General features: G+C 56.8%; 2 protein-coding genes across 2 annotated transcripts; both read right to left on the bottom strand.

Moving 5' to 3' along the window:
* Window positions 1-5,927: 5,927 nt before the first annotated feature.
* LOC127028540 (T-cell activation Rho GTPase-activating protein-like) lies at window positions 5,928-10,043 on the bottom strand (the record flags this gene model as incomplete). The annotated part of the gene is made up of 9 exons (XM_050914302.1): window positions 5,928-6,803; window positions 7,184-7,344; window positions 7,431-7,522; window positions 8,106-8,251; window positions 8,379-8,496; window positions 8,724-8,919; window positions 9,264-9,373; window positions 9,458-9,619; window positions 9,852-10,043. Coding segments are annotated over 8 exons (1,140 nt in total), but the record flags the coding sequence as incomplete, so codon positions are not given.
* A 400-nt stretch (window positions 10,044-10,443) lies between these two features.
* Window positions 10,444-12,805, bottom strand: LOC127028539 (uncharacterized). The gene is made up of 7 exons (XM_050914300.1): window positions 12,759-12,805; window positions 12,549-12,668; window positions 12,173-12,343; window positions 11,646-11,687; window positions 11,235-11,319; window positions 11,076-11,129; window positions 10,444-10,766 (listed from the first exon to the last, which is right to left on the bottom strand). The coding sequence occupies exons 1-7, from the start codon at window positions 12,788-12,790 to the stop codon at window positions 10,533-10,535; spliced, it is 738 nt and encodes a 245-aa protein (XP_050770257.1). The 5' UTR covers window positions 12,791-12,805; the 3' UTR covers window positions 10,444-10,532.
* Window positions 12,806-16,243: the final 3,438 nt, after the last annotated feature.

The raw sequence follows: 16,243 nt of genomic DNA, 5'->3' as shown, positions 1-16,243 counted from the left end.
CCTGCCGTGCCCTGCCGCTGACTCCGTGCTATCCCTCGGGCCTTGGCGGGACCTCACGCTGCGCCCACCCCGCTGCAGCAGCAGGAGGACTCGGTGCCCATCACACCCGAGCAGCGGCCCGACCGGGAGCGCAGGAAGAAGCTGGCCCAGGACGAGCGCGAGCGGGCGGCCCTGCAGATGTCACTGGCACAGCTGCAGCTTTTTGTGCAGAGGGAGACCGACATGGAGATAGCCAATCAGTACGGCTACCCATAACCCGCCGGTCCAGCACCGTCCCCCGTAGCACCCATGCGCAGAGGACATCCGCAGGCAGAGACCTGCACCCACCTGCTCCAGCCCCAGCCCTCTCCCAGATCCCTCTTTCTTGCTTAACTCAGGAGAAAAAAGAGAAGGATGAGCCAAAAGCAAAAATGGACAAGACAATTGTCTTGTGGGGGGTGGGGTGGGGTGGGGGGGTTGGGGGGGGTAGGGTTGGGGGGGTGGGGGGGGTGGGGGGGGGGGGGGTGCGGGGGGGTGGGGGGGTTGGGAGGGGTGAGGGAGGTGGGGGGGCGAGGGGGGTGGGGGGGTTTGGGAGGTGGGGGGTGGGGGGGGTTGGGGTGGGGGGTTGGGGGGTGCGGGCTTGGGGGTTGGGGGTTACGGGTTAGGGTGTTAGGGGTTAGGGTTAGCAGGTTAGGGAGTTAGGGGGTTACAGTTTAGTGTTTAGGGGGTTAGGTTAGGGTTTAGGGGGTTAGGGGGTTAGGGAGTGAAGGAGTTAGGGGGTTAGGGAGTTAGGGGGTTAGGGTTAGCGGGTTAGGGGTTTAGAGGGTTAGAGTTAGTGGTTAGGGGGTTAGGTTAGGGTTTAGGGGGTTAGGGGTTGGGGGTTAGGCGGTTAGCATTAGTGGTTAGGGGGTTAGGGAGTTAGGGGTTTGGGGGTTTAGGGTGTTAGGGGGTTAGGGCTAGGGGTTTAGGGGATTAGGGTTAGGGTTAGGGTGTAGGGGGTTAAGGGGTTAGGGTTTAGGGGGTTGGGGTTAGGGGGTTAGGGGGTTAGAGTTAGCGGGTAGGGGGTTAGGGGGTTAGAGTTTAGTGGTTAGGGGGTTTAGGGTTAGGGTTTAGGGGGTTAGGGGGTTACGGGTTACAGGGTTAGGGAGTTAGGGGTAGGTGTTAGGGGGTTAGGGGGTTAGGTTTTAGGGTTAGGGTGTAGGGGGTTAAGGGATTAGGTTTAGGGTTAGGGGTTAGGGTTAGGGGTTAGGGGGTTAGGTGTTAGGGGTTAGTGGGTTAGGGGTTTAGGGGTTGGGGGTTAGGATTAGGGGTTAGGGGGTTAGGGTTACGGGGTTAGGCAGTTATGGGGTTAGTGGGTTAGGGGCTAGGGGCTTAGGGGGTTAGGTTTTAGGGTTATGGTGTAGGGGGTTAGGGGGTTAGAGTTTAGGGGTTAGGGGGTTAGGGGTTAGGCTGTTAGTGTTTAGAGTGTTACGGGGTTAGGGCTAGAGGTTAGGGGTTTAGAGGGTTAGGTGTTTAGGGGGTTTGGGTTGAGGTGGTTTGGGAGTGAGGGTTAGGGGGTTAGGGGGTTAGGATTAAGTGTTAGGGGCTTAGTCTTAAGGGTTAGGGGGTTAGGGGTTTAGGGGGTTAGGGAGTTAGGGGGTTTGGGTTAGCAGGTTAGGGCGTTAGGGGGTTAGAATTTAGTGTTTAGGGGCTTAGGTTAGGGGTTAGGGGGTTAGGGGGTTAGGGATTTAAGCAGTGATTTAAGCAGGTGGTGAGCAATTGCATTGTGCATCACTTGTCTTTTCTTGGGTTTTATTTCACTCTTTTTGTTACCTTCCTTTTCATTACAAATTATTATTATTATTATTATTATTATCATTTTATTTTATTGTATTTTTATTTCAATTAGTAAACTGTTCTTACCTCAACCCACGAGTTTCACTTGTTTTCGATTCTCCTCCCCATCCAACCGGGGGAGGCAGGGAGGAGTGAGCAAGCGGCTGCGTGGTGCTTAGTTGCTGGCTGGGGTTCAACCACGACAGCTGCACGGATTCGTACAGGAGATTTGTCTGTTCTGTGAGGGGAATGAAAAAAAGATGATAAAACCAATGAGGAAACAAACCAATCAAATAACTGCACATTAAAGTCCTTACCCCCGAATGAAAACAACAACAATTCAAACCAGAAGAAAAATGTCCACCTATTCAGTCTTCTGGGGGTATTCTAAAACCTGATGCTTTGGGGTGGGAATTAGCTTTGTATTTGTTCTGGGGGATTCTGTTTCCTCCCCTGAGATTCTATTTGTTGCAGGAGGACAAATGCAACTAGCGCACGCTTTCATGAAACCCAACATCCCTCATACGTCAGCCCAACCTGAAGGACTGTAACTAGCTTTACCTACAACTCAAGAAATCCACAGACATGGTGGTGGTGTTCCTAATAGCCAGATGCAAACAAACCACTCGAATCGGATGGGATGGCATGGCATTTCTGGCTGTAATGACTACGCTGCCTTGTATAAGCACTCTGTTCCAGCAAACTTTGGCAGCCAGGCAGGAGCATAGGAAGGAATCGTATTTGAATAAAAGGCAATGCGCACAGCTGGGCAGATTATAAATAGCACCATCAATGGCCGGGGAACAACGACATTTCCTACTCGCCTTTAATTCTGTTGGCTGCGGAAAACCTGAACTTGACAAAAGTTGGCATGACTGTTGGAGGGATGGCCCTTACACCCTGCACACTTGGAAGTCTCACAAGAAACATGGCGCTGAGGAAACTTCCCTCCCTGACATGGAGTCCTTCTGGCTCTGGCATTCCTGCTCCCAGCCTGCTTAACCGCTTCTCGCCCTCCAGGCCAGATCATCCCCTGGTCACAAATGACCACCGCTGAGCGGTTACAGCTTGAATTTCCCCTGCACATCACAAGCAAGCGCGCAGCTGAGCAGAGCAGCCTGGCCTGAGCGCCAGCACAGTGGAGGGGGAGTGGAGCAGAGTGTGCTTTGCTCAGGACAGAGTCACTTCTTTCCTTGGCTGTTTTGAAACAGGCTTTTCCATGCAGCTCAGCTACTGCAGGGAGGGGAGACAGCCTTCAGCGTCTGCCTGTGTTGGTCTGGGCTCTGAACAGTCCCCCCGTTCATCCAGGCTTGATTGGCCTTTGCCCTTTCTTTGCAAAGGAGACTTTGGGGAATCCTTTTCCAATGTTATTCTTCTTTTTCCCTGATCATCTGAATTCCTCTAGATCTTGAACATCTCTATAAAAACATTGAACTATTTCCTGTTGAGCTCAGGAGTTGAAAACTGAAACATGGAAGCCAGAGGCGCTTGAACCTCAGGTGAGATGTCTCTACCCAGGGGTGCCTGAGGCAGGGGGGGTTGTCAAATGTCTTGCGTTTGGACCCGGACGCTGGCAGAGGAGATGAAGTGGAGCTGTGAGAGGCTCTTCCCCGGGCCGTGAGAGCTGCCCCGTCCCATGGCCACGCGGGAGCAGCTGCACGGCTGGAGGCAGCGTTGGCACTTGCTGCCCTCTGGCCGACAGCAGAAGCCTGTGCAAGTCACCAATTGCCCCTACAGACTCACTTGTCTGTGTCTCCCAGCACGTATCTGCACTGATGGTATTCAGGACCAGCTCCTGGCTCCACTTGCACCGAGGCTAGCGATAGCTGTATTTCAGGTAGGTAGCTCAGGTTTAATCCTTTGTCCCCCGACCATCCCCACAGGCCCAGCAGCATAGAAAGTCACAGCGGGCTGCCTTTGAGCAACCTGCTCCACTGGACTTGTGGCAGATGTTGGGTCTGCATCCCTGCTCTCCTGTTCTCCCTGTAGGGTCCTGGTCGATAAAACAAGCTCTTTTCCCTGGAAATGACCATCGTGGCTGAAGACAGACTCCCCTTGGTGGGCACCAGCCAAGCAGCGGGAATGTCTCTGGCACACATGCTGCTCCAGCTTTCAATCCCCAAGACGCTGGAATTAAGGCAGGTCCAACAGGAAGAAAATCTGCCGTTTTTGCTGAAAGAGGGGAGGAACCACCAGCACCGAAGAGCTGTTCATATCCTGCCAAGAGCCACGTGGCAATGAAACGTGTGGTGAGCTTAGGCAGGAATCCTCATGTCCATGGAGCAGCACACGGGAGTGTTAAGGCTTTATCACACGAGGGTGTTAGGGCTTTATCCTTGGCCTACAGGGCTGGAGGAGCACCAGAAAGGAGTCCTGCCCTGTCACCCGTGACCTTCACCCACCGAGCGGCCAACACAGCCGGGGACAAGTTTGTGTGCAAGGCTCTCCAGATGGCAAAACAAGGATCCCAAGTCAGCTTGGGATGTCATGCGTCTGGTTTAAGTGTTGATACTGAGCAATGCCTTGATTAAAATAGAGGCGATTAAGAGAGTTAAAAACCTGCCTTTTTCAGGAAAAATGCAGGAAATCACAGACATTTACAAAAGTATCTGTTTGGATAATTTGCAGTCCGGCAAGAAGCAGGGGGTCCAGTGGTTACTGCTTTAAGGGAAATTTAACTCTTTGGGAAAAGGGATACAAAACCACTCTTCTGGGCACTGTCTCACACACACGGGGCTAGGCTGGCACTGGGGACCCTGGGAGGCTCTCCGGGGTCCCAGCTTTCCCCCAGTGCTGACTCTTGTGGCTGCTGCCTGTTCTTGCCTGCAATGCTGACTGCGCCCACCTGGTGGGGCTGTCCTTGGGAAGGGCCCCAGAGCTGAGAAAGCCCCTGGCAGAGGGGTGGGGAGAAGCTCTTCTCCAGAGGGTTGCCCGAAACCCTCCAGAGCATCCCTTTTCCAGCCCATGAGATGCTCTGTGTGACAAGGGAAGGTGCCCGTTGGCCCAACGTCTGAGGCCCTGCAGGGCTCCCATCAGGGTGCTTTGACCTGCCCATCCTCCAGCCGCCACTCCAGGGGCTGGGGGTCTCCTCTACGTCCCCTGACATATCCCTTAGCCCCAGGCAAGGTCTCATGCCTCAGCGTGTGCTTGCAGGGCTTGTGGCCTTCCCGCTGGCAAGGGCTGAATTCCAATTAAATGCCCCTGGGCAATCCGGACCTAAGCAAACCTTTTCCTATGGGTCACATCGCTTTGCAGCGCGTGTGTGTGATTCATCTCCTGCACGGGAGATGAGGGCACGAGCTGACCTAGCTTGGACACTGGACCCTCTCCCTCCAGGCGACTCCAGCCCCCTGCTTTTTCCTTCGGCTTCTTCAGCCTGATGATCCCCACTGTCAATTTCTACCTGTCCTACAGTCAGTGTCTCTAGCACAGCTGTAACTACCGTGACGCAGCACCAAAATACCCGTCCCCCACCACTACCATTAAAACCACCAATGTTCAGATGACTGGTAAAGAAGAAGGGCTGTCCTGGTTTCGGCTGGGACAAAGTTAACTCTCCTCTTAGTTGCTGGTACAGTGCTGTGTTTTGGATGTAGTGTGAGAATACTGTTGATAACACTCTGATGTTTTAGTTGTTGCTACGTAGCGCTTATCTTAAGCCAAGGACTTTTCAGTCTCCCATGCTCTGCCAGCAAGCAGGTATGCAAGAAGCTGGGAGGGAGCACAGCCGGGGCAGCTGACCTGAACTAGCCCAAGGGGTATTCCATACCATGGAACGTCATGCCCAGTATATAAACTGGGGAGTTGGCCAGGAGGGGCGGATCGCGGCTCTGGCATCGGTCAGCGGGTGGTGAGCAATTGCATTGTGCATCGCTGGTTTTTTTTCCTTCCCCCCCCGCCTTTTTTTTGTTATATTCCTTTTCATTACTATTATTATTATTATTATTATTATTATATTTCATTATTACTATTGTTAGTATTATATTTTACTTTCATAATTAAACTGTTCTTATCTCAACCCACGAGTTTTACTCTTTTTTTTTCCTTTCCTCCTCCTCACCGCACTGGGAGGGGGGAGGGGGAAGTGGCTGCGTGGTGCTTAGTTGCTGACTGGGGTTAAACCACGACAAGGGTAGAGGAAAAGAAGTGTTTATTTGGAAAGGAATCCCCTTTTTCCCTCCTATAACGATCAGTGGATGAAAAGAAAAAGGAGAAAAAATGTCAGGTCAGCCACAACACTGGGTTCCAACCCTGAGCTTGTAATTTTGTGGCTCTTCTGCAATGTCCTACAGTGAAAGAAGAGTTTGAAATGTCAGTCTTCCAAACTGATTTTTGGTTCCTTTTGACGCCATCAAGCCTAGAATGGTTTTGGATGCCTTGATTAATTTGCCTCTAGATGAAAAACTACAACAAAAGAAGAAAAAGGTGACAGAGTCACAAAAGCCTCTGGTGTCACTAAAACCAGATCCTCCTCAACACGGGCAACAAGAAAAGAAAGGGTTTGCCCATTTCACTCGTTCTGTCAGCCCTTGAAGAGCTGAGCGCTGCACTCTTTCCTCTCTGGCTTGTGCCAGCAGGGAACCAGAAGAGCAGCCAGGAAAGCCAAGGGACCACTAAGGGACCTGACGGGGAGGTTGTGGAGTCTCTGTCCTTGGAGATATTCACAGCCCAAGGGGACACGGTCCTGGGCAACCTGCTCTAGGTGACCCCGCTTGAGCAGAGGGGTTGGACCAGATGACCTCCACAGGTCCAACCTCAGCCGTTCTGTGTCATTCTGTGCTTTGGTTTGACAGCCTCTGAACTCAGCCCTGATGTGCGCTGGAAAGGATTCCGGGGCAAGGGATGATCCCAAACTCCTCCAACACGATTCGCCACAAAACGACATCGACCTAGGCCGGAATATCGTACGGCAGACACAGTCAGAAGAGAGAAAATATCCTTTTATTCTGGACATCAAGTGCGGGAGCCCGGGAGTCCCAGGGGTTCAGCCAGTAACAGGAAATCGGCACCTACAACGACAGAGTCAGAAAGCACTGGTAAACCCACAAAGGCAGCAATAGGCATGAGTTGGTTCCCCTTTCTTTGGGGAACACACTTGACGAGGAATTGTTTAGAGCCCAGAAGAGAGAGCTATTGCTGGCATTGGCCAGGGGATGGCTCTGGCGCCTTATCCCCATGGCTAATACCCCTAGAGACCTGTGAGTGTACAGAGATGCACCGTGCCCCTGTGCCACGCAGCAGGGCTCGACGGGGAGCCCCTGGGGAGCTGCCGTGGAGTTCTTTCCAAACCCTGCGCAGCACCACCCCTCGCCGTCCCTTGCCAGCGAGTTCAACTGACTTAGAGCAGTGTCAGAGTTGGGAAAGATGGGCAGCAGAGCCTGGTACGCACCCGGGCTGCTTCACCTTCTGGCCCTTCCTGCTTTTTTTCAGTCCCCGTCTTTTTCTCTCTTCCTTCTTTTCTTTGCTTGTTGGCATTCCCTCTCCTCTGCCCAGGCCTCCTTTCTCTTTCTTTTGCTTCGGTCTTCATTTTCCTGGGGGGAGCCTGCAAACCTTTCCATCCCACAGTGGGATTAGATGGGGAAAGCCAGCATCAGCTGGAATCAGTTCTTGATTTCACCAAGGCTGACTCATTTTACCTTCTTTCCGCTGAAAGGCTCTTTAGTTCCTCTGCGCATACCGCGGAGTCCACCGTGGTCCCTGGGGTGGCTGGAGGCAAAGCAACGGGTGCCTACAACAGAAATGTCGGCGTTAGCAGGTGGCAAGGGGCGCCCTGGCGTAGGAAGCGACTGCTTGGCAAATTGCTCCCTTAGCTCTACAGAGAAGATCCCTTTGGCTGGTTTGCGTTAGCCCTGTCTTCCAAGGGCCGCCCTTCGGAACACAACGTTCACACGGGTGTGGGACACTCAGTTCCTTCGTGGGGGCCATTCAGCAGGGAGCCTGCGGTCCCCCTCCGGCCAAGAAAAGGCTTGCCCACTTCATGCTGCCGGGGTTGCTTCTGCCCTCCCGAGACACAGCTCTGCAAAGGCTATCCCTTTGGTGCAACACCGCCTTCTGCGGCGGGAGGCTTTGCTTTTGAAATCCATCTTTCTGTCGCTATTTGGGAGGTACTTCCTTTGATCAAGCACATGCCTAACGCATCTGAGAAACAGCCTTTCCAGTTTCACTTACAATGGATCGTTCCGGGGAAAAAAAACCCACCCAGAGCCACAAGAAACGGAACGCCGCGAAGAGGCACAGCAGCTCCTTGGACTCAGCAGGAACTACCCTCCTACACGAGACGCCTTGTCCCAGCGTTTGTGGAGCTGCCCTACCTCTGCCCTTTCCCATCCCAGCACCGTGTCTGCCCCTGCTGCTTTCTGGAGGACGGGCGGAGAGGGTGGTGCGTCCAGGAGGGCTTTTGCCTGGTGCTCCACATCTGCTTCGCCTGCAGGGCCACGTTCCTCTTCCAAAGGCAGCTCTGGCGAGCAAAAGCACGTGCAGCAAAGTGACTTGTTGGAAGTGCACAACAGCTGAAGCAAAACCCACCCGAAGCCCTCCACCAGCTGTCTGCTCAGGCTGTGACAACCCTCAGTCCCTCCTCATACCTGTGGATCTGCCCATGGGCGCTGGCGACTCCTCAGCTGAGGGACTGGAAAGGCCGGCCATCTCCTCCCCAAAGATTTCGCAGCAGTTTTCAGTCAGAAACTGCACCAGCGCCTTCACCTGCACACACGAAAGCCTTGCTTTCAGCGCAGGTGCCTGAAAAGGTGTCAAGCAGCCTTTCCCACTCCTGACCCTTGCCTCTGCGCAGAAGGCTGTCGCTGCGGGGCTGCTCTTGCAGGCAGCCGCCCCACCAGCATTTGCCGGAGAGAGGGGGCAGCCAGGGACCTCTGAACAGCCAAGCTCCGATGGGCCAGGAAGGCTGCAGCCGCCTGCTCAATACAGCCTACCTTCTCAGTCACCTCCAGCATGGCCTCCAACGAGAGCAGGTCCTCGTTGCCTGCGCTCAGCAGGTTTGGCCCAACGCAGATGGCCAGATTGCTGCAGCTCATCCTGCTGGTGGACGCGTTGTGGCCGATATGCTGGAGGAGGGACAGCAGCCGCTCGAGGAGGAGGAGATTGGCTGCAGGCAACTTGCTGGCCACCCTGAGGGAACAGGAACGCCACGCTGACAAAGCAGATGTTGCCCACAGCCGGCCCCGCAGCTTGCCCAAGGCAGGTGGGAGCCAGCGGCTGTGTTGCGCAGCTTTCCAGGTGCTCTCAGCCAGCGGCCAGTGCTCCTGCGCTTCAGGAAGGAAGCACGCCGTTGCTTCCCACCTCCTGATTTCACCCAAGCCCACGCAAGGGAAGGCTCCCTGTCCATGCCCTTTCCCCCCAAATCCAACCCCAGCCCAGCAAGAGCGGGCTGCCAGAAAACACCGTCCCTTTGCAGGCAAGTCCCAGGCCTCTACCAGTCGCTGCTCAAAAGGCAGGCTGCTGGCCACACTTACGCTTTCAGCTCCTCCACCTTTGCCTGCTTGTCTGGCCTCTCCATGGCTCGCATCCAGTCCTCGTAGAGGTCGATGACGAGGAGCTTGGCGGGGATGCTTCGGAGGAAGTCCTGCCATGCCAAGGGCTCCAGGTGAGCCTGTGGTCACTCCAGGCCAGCCAGGAGCTCTTCCAGCTGCAGGTCACAAGCGCTCACCTTCAAGACGACGGCCAGCAGGAGCACAGGCTGGCTTCCCAGGTCGACGTCCGCGCCGCTGTCAAGGGCCTCCTTCAGCTCCCGAAGCGCTGTCCCGCTGGCAGCTCTCCGGAATATCCCCTCCGTCGACGGTCCTTCTTGGTGCAGGATAGCCAGGAGCTCCTGCAGGAGACGCAGCAGGACAGTTGCTTGGCTGAAGAGCTGCCTGCTGACAGCGGTGGCCGGGGCCAGAGCTCTGCCCCAGACCCGGCTCCCTCCCCCCGCAAAGGGGCTGGGACCAGAGCGGGAGCCAGGCCTGAAGAGCCCAATCCCCCGTCCTCGGAGCTCCTAGGGACACTGCCTCTCCCGAGCAGGCGGAGGGAGGGCTGGGGACCGCCTGGCCAGGCTGGCTTACCTGGATGGGCTGGGGCAGCGTGCCGTCCTCCCCGCAGACGGCTGCCAGGGGCTGTCCAAAGAGCGGCCTGCTGCAGCCGGAGCCCGCCTGCCCTGGCGCCTGGGCAGCGGCCGGGGTCCGCCGCAGAGCAAAGGGCCAGGGCAGCCCCCTCCTCCTCCTGCTGCTGCTCCCTCCTGCTGCAAAGGAAAAGAGAGCAAGAGCCCGTCAATGGAGACCGCCAGGCCAGCGCTCCCGGAGCCTGCCCTGCCCTGCCCTGCCCTGCCTGCAGCGCGGTGCTGAGCGGTGCGGCAGGACGGGCAGGGAGCAGGCAGCTGCAACCGCGGCTCCGGCTCAGTGGCTCCAGCTCGGAGGCTCCTGAGAGCCAGCGTGCCACCGTGACAGCCTGGCCCAGCCCTCGCTCTGCCCTCCTCCAAGCTGTGCGCAGCAGCAGAGGCTCCGTCTCCTGGGAGAACCACGTTCAGCGGCCGCTGCCCAGCGGGTGTCCTTCCTCGTCCAGGTGACGTCCTCCCTTGGGGTGCCAAACCTGCGTGGCGACACTCAGGGGACAAGCCAGCAGAGCTCCTGCCGACTCCAGCCGAGGAGCAAGGACCCATCCGCCTGGCTCTGAGGATGCCCCAGAGGCAGGCAGCACCTCGAGCGCTCGGCAATGTCCCCTCTGCCCCTGCGTGCAAGGGAGAGGCGTCAGGGGGGAACGAAGGGACCCCGAGGGCTCAGCTCTCTCCTGCTGCAGAGCCGTGGGGACCGACTTGCTCGGGGCGAAGGGCAGCCGCAGCAGCATCCCACCTTGGGCACAAGTGCTGGTTGAGGGAGGAAAGGCGGCCCTCCCTGCCTTTCTTTCCCAAACTCACCTGCCGAGCAGCAACGTCCCCCTCCATTGCCAGCAGGGAACGGCGGCGGCCCTTGCTGGGGATCAGCCTGCAAGAACCAGGCTGCGCTTAGAGAGCAGCCCCGCAGCAGAAAGGGCCACCGGCGAGCTGCCACCCGGCACCAGCAGCCTGAGCGCGGCAGAGCTGGGACCGTCTGCCCCGCCGGGCTCTCTGCCCCGCGCGGCAGGTTTCCTCCCAGCGCCGCCAGCGAGGACGTGCCGCCGTTCCTGCTGGCTCCCCAGCCCTCTCAGCGCCCCGACTGGCACCGCGGGACCCTCCCGCAGAAGGTCACCCCGCTCGCCAGAGATCCCCGGCACTCCGGCACAGCGAGAGGCGGGGGAAAGGCAGCCGTTCTCACCTTTGCCTGGCCCTCGATCAGGGTCTCCAGGCTCCTGGCGCTTAATGTCCTCCACTGGGCAAGAGAGAAGGAGGGGAAGAAGGTGAGAAGCGATGCCTCTGCTGCTCGCCTGGAGGACCAGGGCTCGGGGGACAGAGCCGAGACGAGAGCGACACTCACGGCACGGCGGCGGCTCAGCTCCTTCTCCAGGACTTTGATGGAGGGCAGTCGCGTCACCCGCGCTCTCGTTGCTCCTTCTGCTTGCCTGTGCACCGGGAAGGGACAGAGAAAGAGTGAGCCCCAAGCCACCGCTTCTCTCTCCAGAGAAAGTCATCCCGAACCCGCCCCGGCTGCCGCCCCGGAGCCAAGCAGAGAGCAGAGCTGCCTGCAGAGCTCCTGCCTGCCAGGCACTCAGCCCTGCTTCCCCGCCTGCCTCTCCCTGCTGCAACCAGAGGAAGAAGAGGCTTTCCGTCCCTGCTCATCCCCCGTCTGCCCGAGAGCTGCCCGCAGCCGTGGGGGCATCTCTCCCCAGCTGGGGAGCTGGGTTGCCCCGTCCGGCTGCGCCTGGAGCATTCAGGGCAGTACTCTTACCCCAGCAGGGTGCCCACCCACAGCTCCTTCAGGGCCCGGGAGCTGCAGAAAGAGAGGAGAAACAGCGTCAGGCCCCGCTGCCCCCCCGCCCGTGGGCAGAGGCGGGCGCCTGCACAGCCCTGCCCCGTGGGGAAGGACACAGGGGCAGGACGAAGCCCCGGGGGGCAGGACAGAGGCGCTGCCCAAGCCCTGGCTCCCTCTCATCCTCCTTTTGGCCTTCCCTTCTGAGGACCTGCAGGGGATGCAGAAATGCCCCCCATCCCTCTCGTTCCAGCTGCCTGCATGCCCACCCCTCAGGCCCCACCCGGCCAACCCGGCCTGCCTCCCTCCCTGCCGGCGTGCTGCCCGCTCCCTGCCCAGGCTCTGCACGGAGGGCAGAGCCCGTTCACAGGATGGCGTGGGCACGGTTGGGAACCTCTCCTGCCCCTTGCCAGCCCTCACCGCAGCTGCCACGCCCCAGAGAGGACGGGGGCCAGCACCGCGCCGCACCGCCCAGCCCTGCCGTGGGACGGGGCACCACGACTCACTCGAAAGTGGCAAGGCAGGAGCCGGTGGGCCAGGCGAGGATGAGGGACTTGCTGCCCTCGCCGCTGCCATCCTCCTCCTCTTCCTCCTCCCCCGCCGCCTCCGTCCCGCCGCTCAGCACCCACAGCCGGTCCAGGGCCAGGCGGAGCTGTGGGCGCACGGAGGTGCCACGTCTGCAGAGAGGAGAGGCAGGCAGGGAGCTGGAGGTGGCCTCCTTGGGGTCGCCGCGGGCAGAGCCCTGTCTCCCACCGGCCGTTGGGACGGACAGTGGTGCATCCAGCACCAAGGTGCCGGGGCCTGGGGCTGGGGCCAGGGTGTCCCTGCCCTGCTCCCAGGGCCAGGGACGGGGGAAAGGCAGCTGGGCTCCGAGGGTCTTACTGCAACTTGGCGATGACCAGTTCCTCCTGGAGGAGGAGAAGGCGCCTCTCGCTCCTCTTGCGGCCCCGGCTCAGCCGCACATCCGTGCTCAGCACCGGCTCGGCGTCGCTGAGAGCCTCCCTGCAGAGCAGAGAGCGCTGGGCATGAGCAACGCTGCTGCGGCGGGGCCCGGCTGTGCCCGCGTGTCCCCGAGCCGCGGGGGGAGCCCACCTGGAGCCGCAGCAGCAGCTGGCCTGGCCCATCCCGCCCCGGCCAGGAGGACCGTCGCGGTGCGCGGCGCTGGCTGACGCCAAGGACGCGGGCCAGCCGGCGTGAGCGAGGCTGGGAAGCGGGGTGCCGGTGCCAGTGCCCGGGCAGCGCTGCTCCGCCAGACCCTGCCTCCTCCCAGCGCCGCTCCGTGCCAGCACAGCTCCGTCCTGCTGCCACTGGTGGCTGTTGGCTCCAACGCACCAACGTTCCGAGCCCAACGGAAACTGGGGGGGGAGCGGGGGGGGCCTGGGGCGGGGGTTCTCTCCAGTATGGCCCTGTCTCTCTTGCACGGGGGAGCCCAGAGCTGGACACAGCAGAGGGCAAGGATCACCTCCCTCCACCTGCTGCCAGTGCTTTGCCTACTGCAGCCCAGGATGCCGTTAGCCGCCTTTGCCCCAAGGGCACTTTGCTGGCTCCAAAGTGGTCAACTTGGGGTCCACCGGGACCCCAGGGGTCTGCGCAGCTGCTTTCCGGCTGGCTGTGCCCCAGCATGTCCTGCTGCAAGGGCCTGTTCCTCCCCAGGTGCAGGGCTTTGCTCTTCCCCTGCTCGAACCGCATGCGGGTCCTGTCAGCCCCTTTCTCCAGCCTGTCCAGGCCCCTCTGCTCGGCAGCACGACCCTCCGGCGCATGAGCCTCTCCTCCCAGTTTCGGGCCATCTGCAAGCTCTCTGAGGGTACGCTCTGCCCCATCATCCACATCACTGAATGGGAACAGGACCCGCATAGTGCAGCGCAGGGGGTCGCAGACGTGCACTTTGACATGACAGAACTTGTCACAGAAGGTTCAGAAAATGACTTTTATTTAATCCTATTTTTTTATTCTACCTACAGCGCTTCCCCTTTTTAATCCTGCAAGCTATTAAAAGGTGTTCAAACCGTCTCATTTTTCACTTGAATGTCACCTCTCTTCAGAGTGCTGATGTTATGTGTGACATCGGATCGGGTTGTACTCTCGCATAGATCGTTAGCTAGTAGGCAGCCTAGATTAAAAAACCACTCTTCTGGGCACTGTCTCACACACACGGGGCTAGGCTGGCACTGGGGACCCTGGGAGGCTCTCCGGGGTCCCAGCTTTCCCCCAGTGCTGACTCTTGTGGCTGCTGCCTGTTCTTGCCTGCAATGCTGACTGCGCCCACCTGGTGGGGCTGTCCTTGGGAAGGGCCCCAGAGCTGAGAAAGCCCCTGGCAGAGGGGCGGGGAGAAGCTCTTCTCCAGAGGGTTGCCCGAAACCCTCCAGAGCATCCCTTTTCCAGCCCATGAGATGCTCTGTGTGACAAGGGAAGGTGCCCGTTGGCCCAACGTCTGAGGCCCTGCAGGGCTCCCATCAGGGTGCTTTGACCTGCCCATCCTCCAGCCGCCACTCCAGGGGCTGGGGCTGCCGTGTAGGTCTCTAGCCAATGTCTCAGGTACCCAGGGATATTGAAAACAGGGGAAGGCTCATTTACATATCGTTGTTTATATTAATAGCATGTCCCTTCTCCGCAGCGAATTGTTATGCACCCAGAGATTGTATGCAAATATTCACCACCCGGGTTCGTCTTCATGGTGGTGTTAATGCTATTTTAAAACAGTGGTGTTGTGTTGTGTTGTGTTGTGTTGTGTTGTGTTGTGTTGTGTTGTGTTGTGCTGTGGACCAGGTTTTCAAAAGCATGCCACATTTGCCTTTTTAGAATCGATGGGCATTTTCTCCGAGAGCACCAGCTCGGGTTTTGGCAGCCTGACCTCTTCGTGCTCTGCAGTTTACCAGCCAGGAGCAAGTTCACCCACTGTTGAACAAGCCATGTTTTCAAGGAGTGCCATATTTAAAAGTTGTACATTCATATAAAGCCTTCAGAACAAGTCTGTTGTGCTTTGGGTGTCAGAGTATGGTTGTTAGCAACTCTGTAACTAACTGCTGTAGCTATCAATGTATGCAATTGAAACAACAGCTGCTTTTTATTACAGTAACAGAAGCTTACACCTTCTTTAGCAGGCACAAATCAGAAAGGCAAGGTAAACAAGGCCCGAATGCACAATTCCCCAGCCTTCAGTTTTCTGCTTCTCAGAGAGTTATTAACAACAGCTTTTTCTCCTCCTTGTCACATGCATTTCAGTATCTCCGTTTTCTCGAAGCAGTGACTCCGACTATGGAAGCACTTCAGTGTGCTAGCAAATGTTTACATTCATTCCCAATTAAAGCCAGCGTTTCAACATGTTCCAAAATCCCACAGAACAGACAAGCTTTCAAGATCCATACGTCCTGTATCAGCTGGGTGCTTCTCCCCTGCAGCAGCTGCACGTACGTACTTCACAGAAAAACCTACGAGTCAGAGCAACAGCTGAAGCAGGTTCCCAGCTTCTCCTGGGAATGGGGCAGCCTCTGCAATGTTCTGACCCCATCTGCAGCCAGTTTGCTGAGAGAGAAATGTGGAAGCTCATCCCTTCCAGAGGACTTCCATTGACGGTTTGCTTAGGGAGTCATCAAATCTACATAACCATATGAATACCAATTTACCTTTATTGTGTATTGCACTGTTCACGTCTATTGATGAAAGCGGCTATGGAACAATACCAGGTGACGAATATATTGAACCGAGCAGTAGATATATCTGGAATGTATAACTAGATTCTGCTTTGACTGTTCAATTTTTTGCACAAGCGTGGGGAGTGCGGTATGCATTCACCATGTACAACAGAGCTAATACCAAGAACTGTCTGTTTGCAACATCTGTGACCTCTGGCGAATTTAAAAACTGAGTGAAGGGAAATGTACTTTTGTTTGTAGAGTGTCAGCTGAGTCCTTATGAATTTCAAAAGCTCAGACACAGGCAGGATCTGAAATATCAGCATCTCCTGCTTCTTTCTATACCTTGTTCCTTTCTTCAGAGTTCAGTTTTTTCTTTCTTCCTTTGTGGCTGTTGATTTCCTCCACTGTTGCTGATGTGAGCTGCATCAGCAAGAAAGCTTTGAATGCACCAGCATGGAGCTCAGGTAGTCACACACTCAAACCATGATACCTGTAGGATACAAGTGCCTGGCAAGAAATAGTTGCTCCGTGCAAGTGTGCATCAACCATGAGACCTTGTTTTCTTTGGTTTTCAGAGGTTTTGTTTGGTTTTTTTTTTTAATAACAAGTTTCTTCGCAGTGTATTTTCCTTTAGACAAAAAAAATAATGTTCCTCTGTTATGAAAAGAGAGTTATTTCTTGAGCAGCTTCCACTTAGCTGGAAAGCCATTTGCCACTGAGCAGTATTTAGATGGCCATCTGTCCTACTCAGGCAGAGACCTCATGGGCTGCATTTTTCCTGCTGTTCTTGGGCTACAGGAGCCACTCGAGCACAGCAGTACGGAAAGGGATCCATTTGCTGCCATCTCTCATTGACCTCAGGAAGGAGGACGAACAGGCTCCACTTGCTCTGCCTTCCCTCCTGTGAGACAGAGGTGGGAGAAGTATCCTTGGGGAGGAGGC

Source organism: Gymnogyps californianus, unplaced genomic scaffold (genome assembly GCF_018139145.2).
Source record: "Gymnogyps californianus isolate 813 unplaced genomic scaffold, ASM1813914v2 HiC_scaffold_34, whole genome shotgun sequence".
Taxonomy (NCBI): domain Eukaryota; kingdom Metazoa; phylum Chordata; class Aves; order Accipitriformes; family Cathartidae; genus Gymnogyps; species Gymnogyps californianus.
Note: the sequence above shows the minus strand (reverse complement) of the source record. Positions and strands in the feature narration are given on the sequence as shown.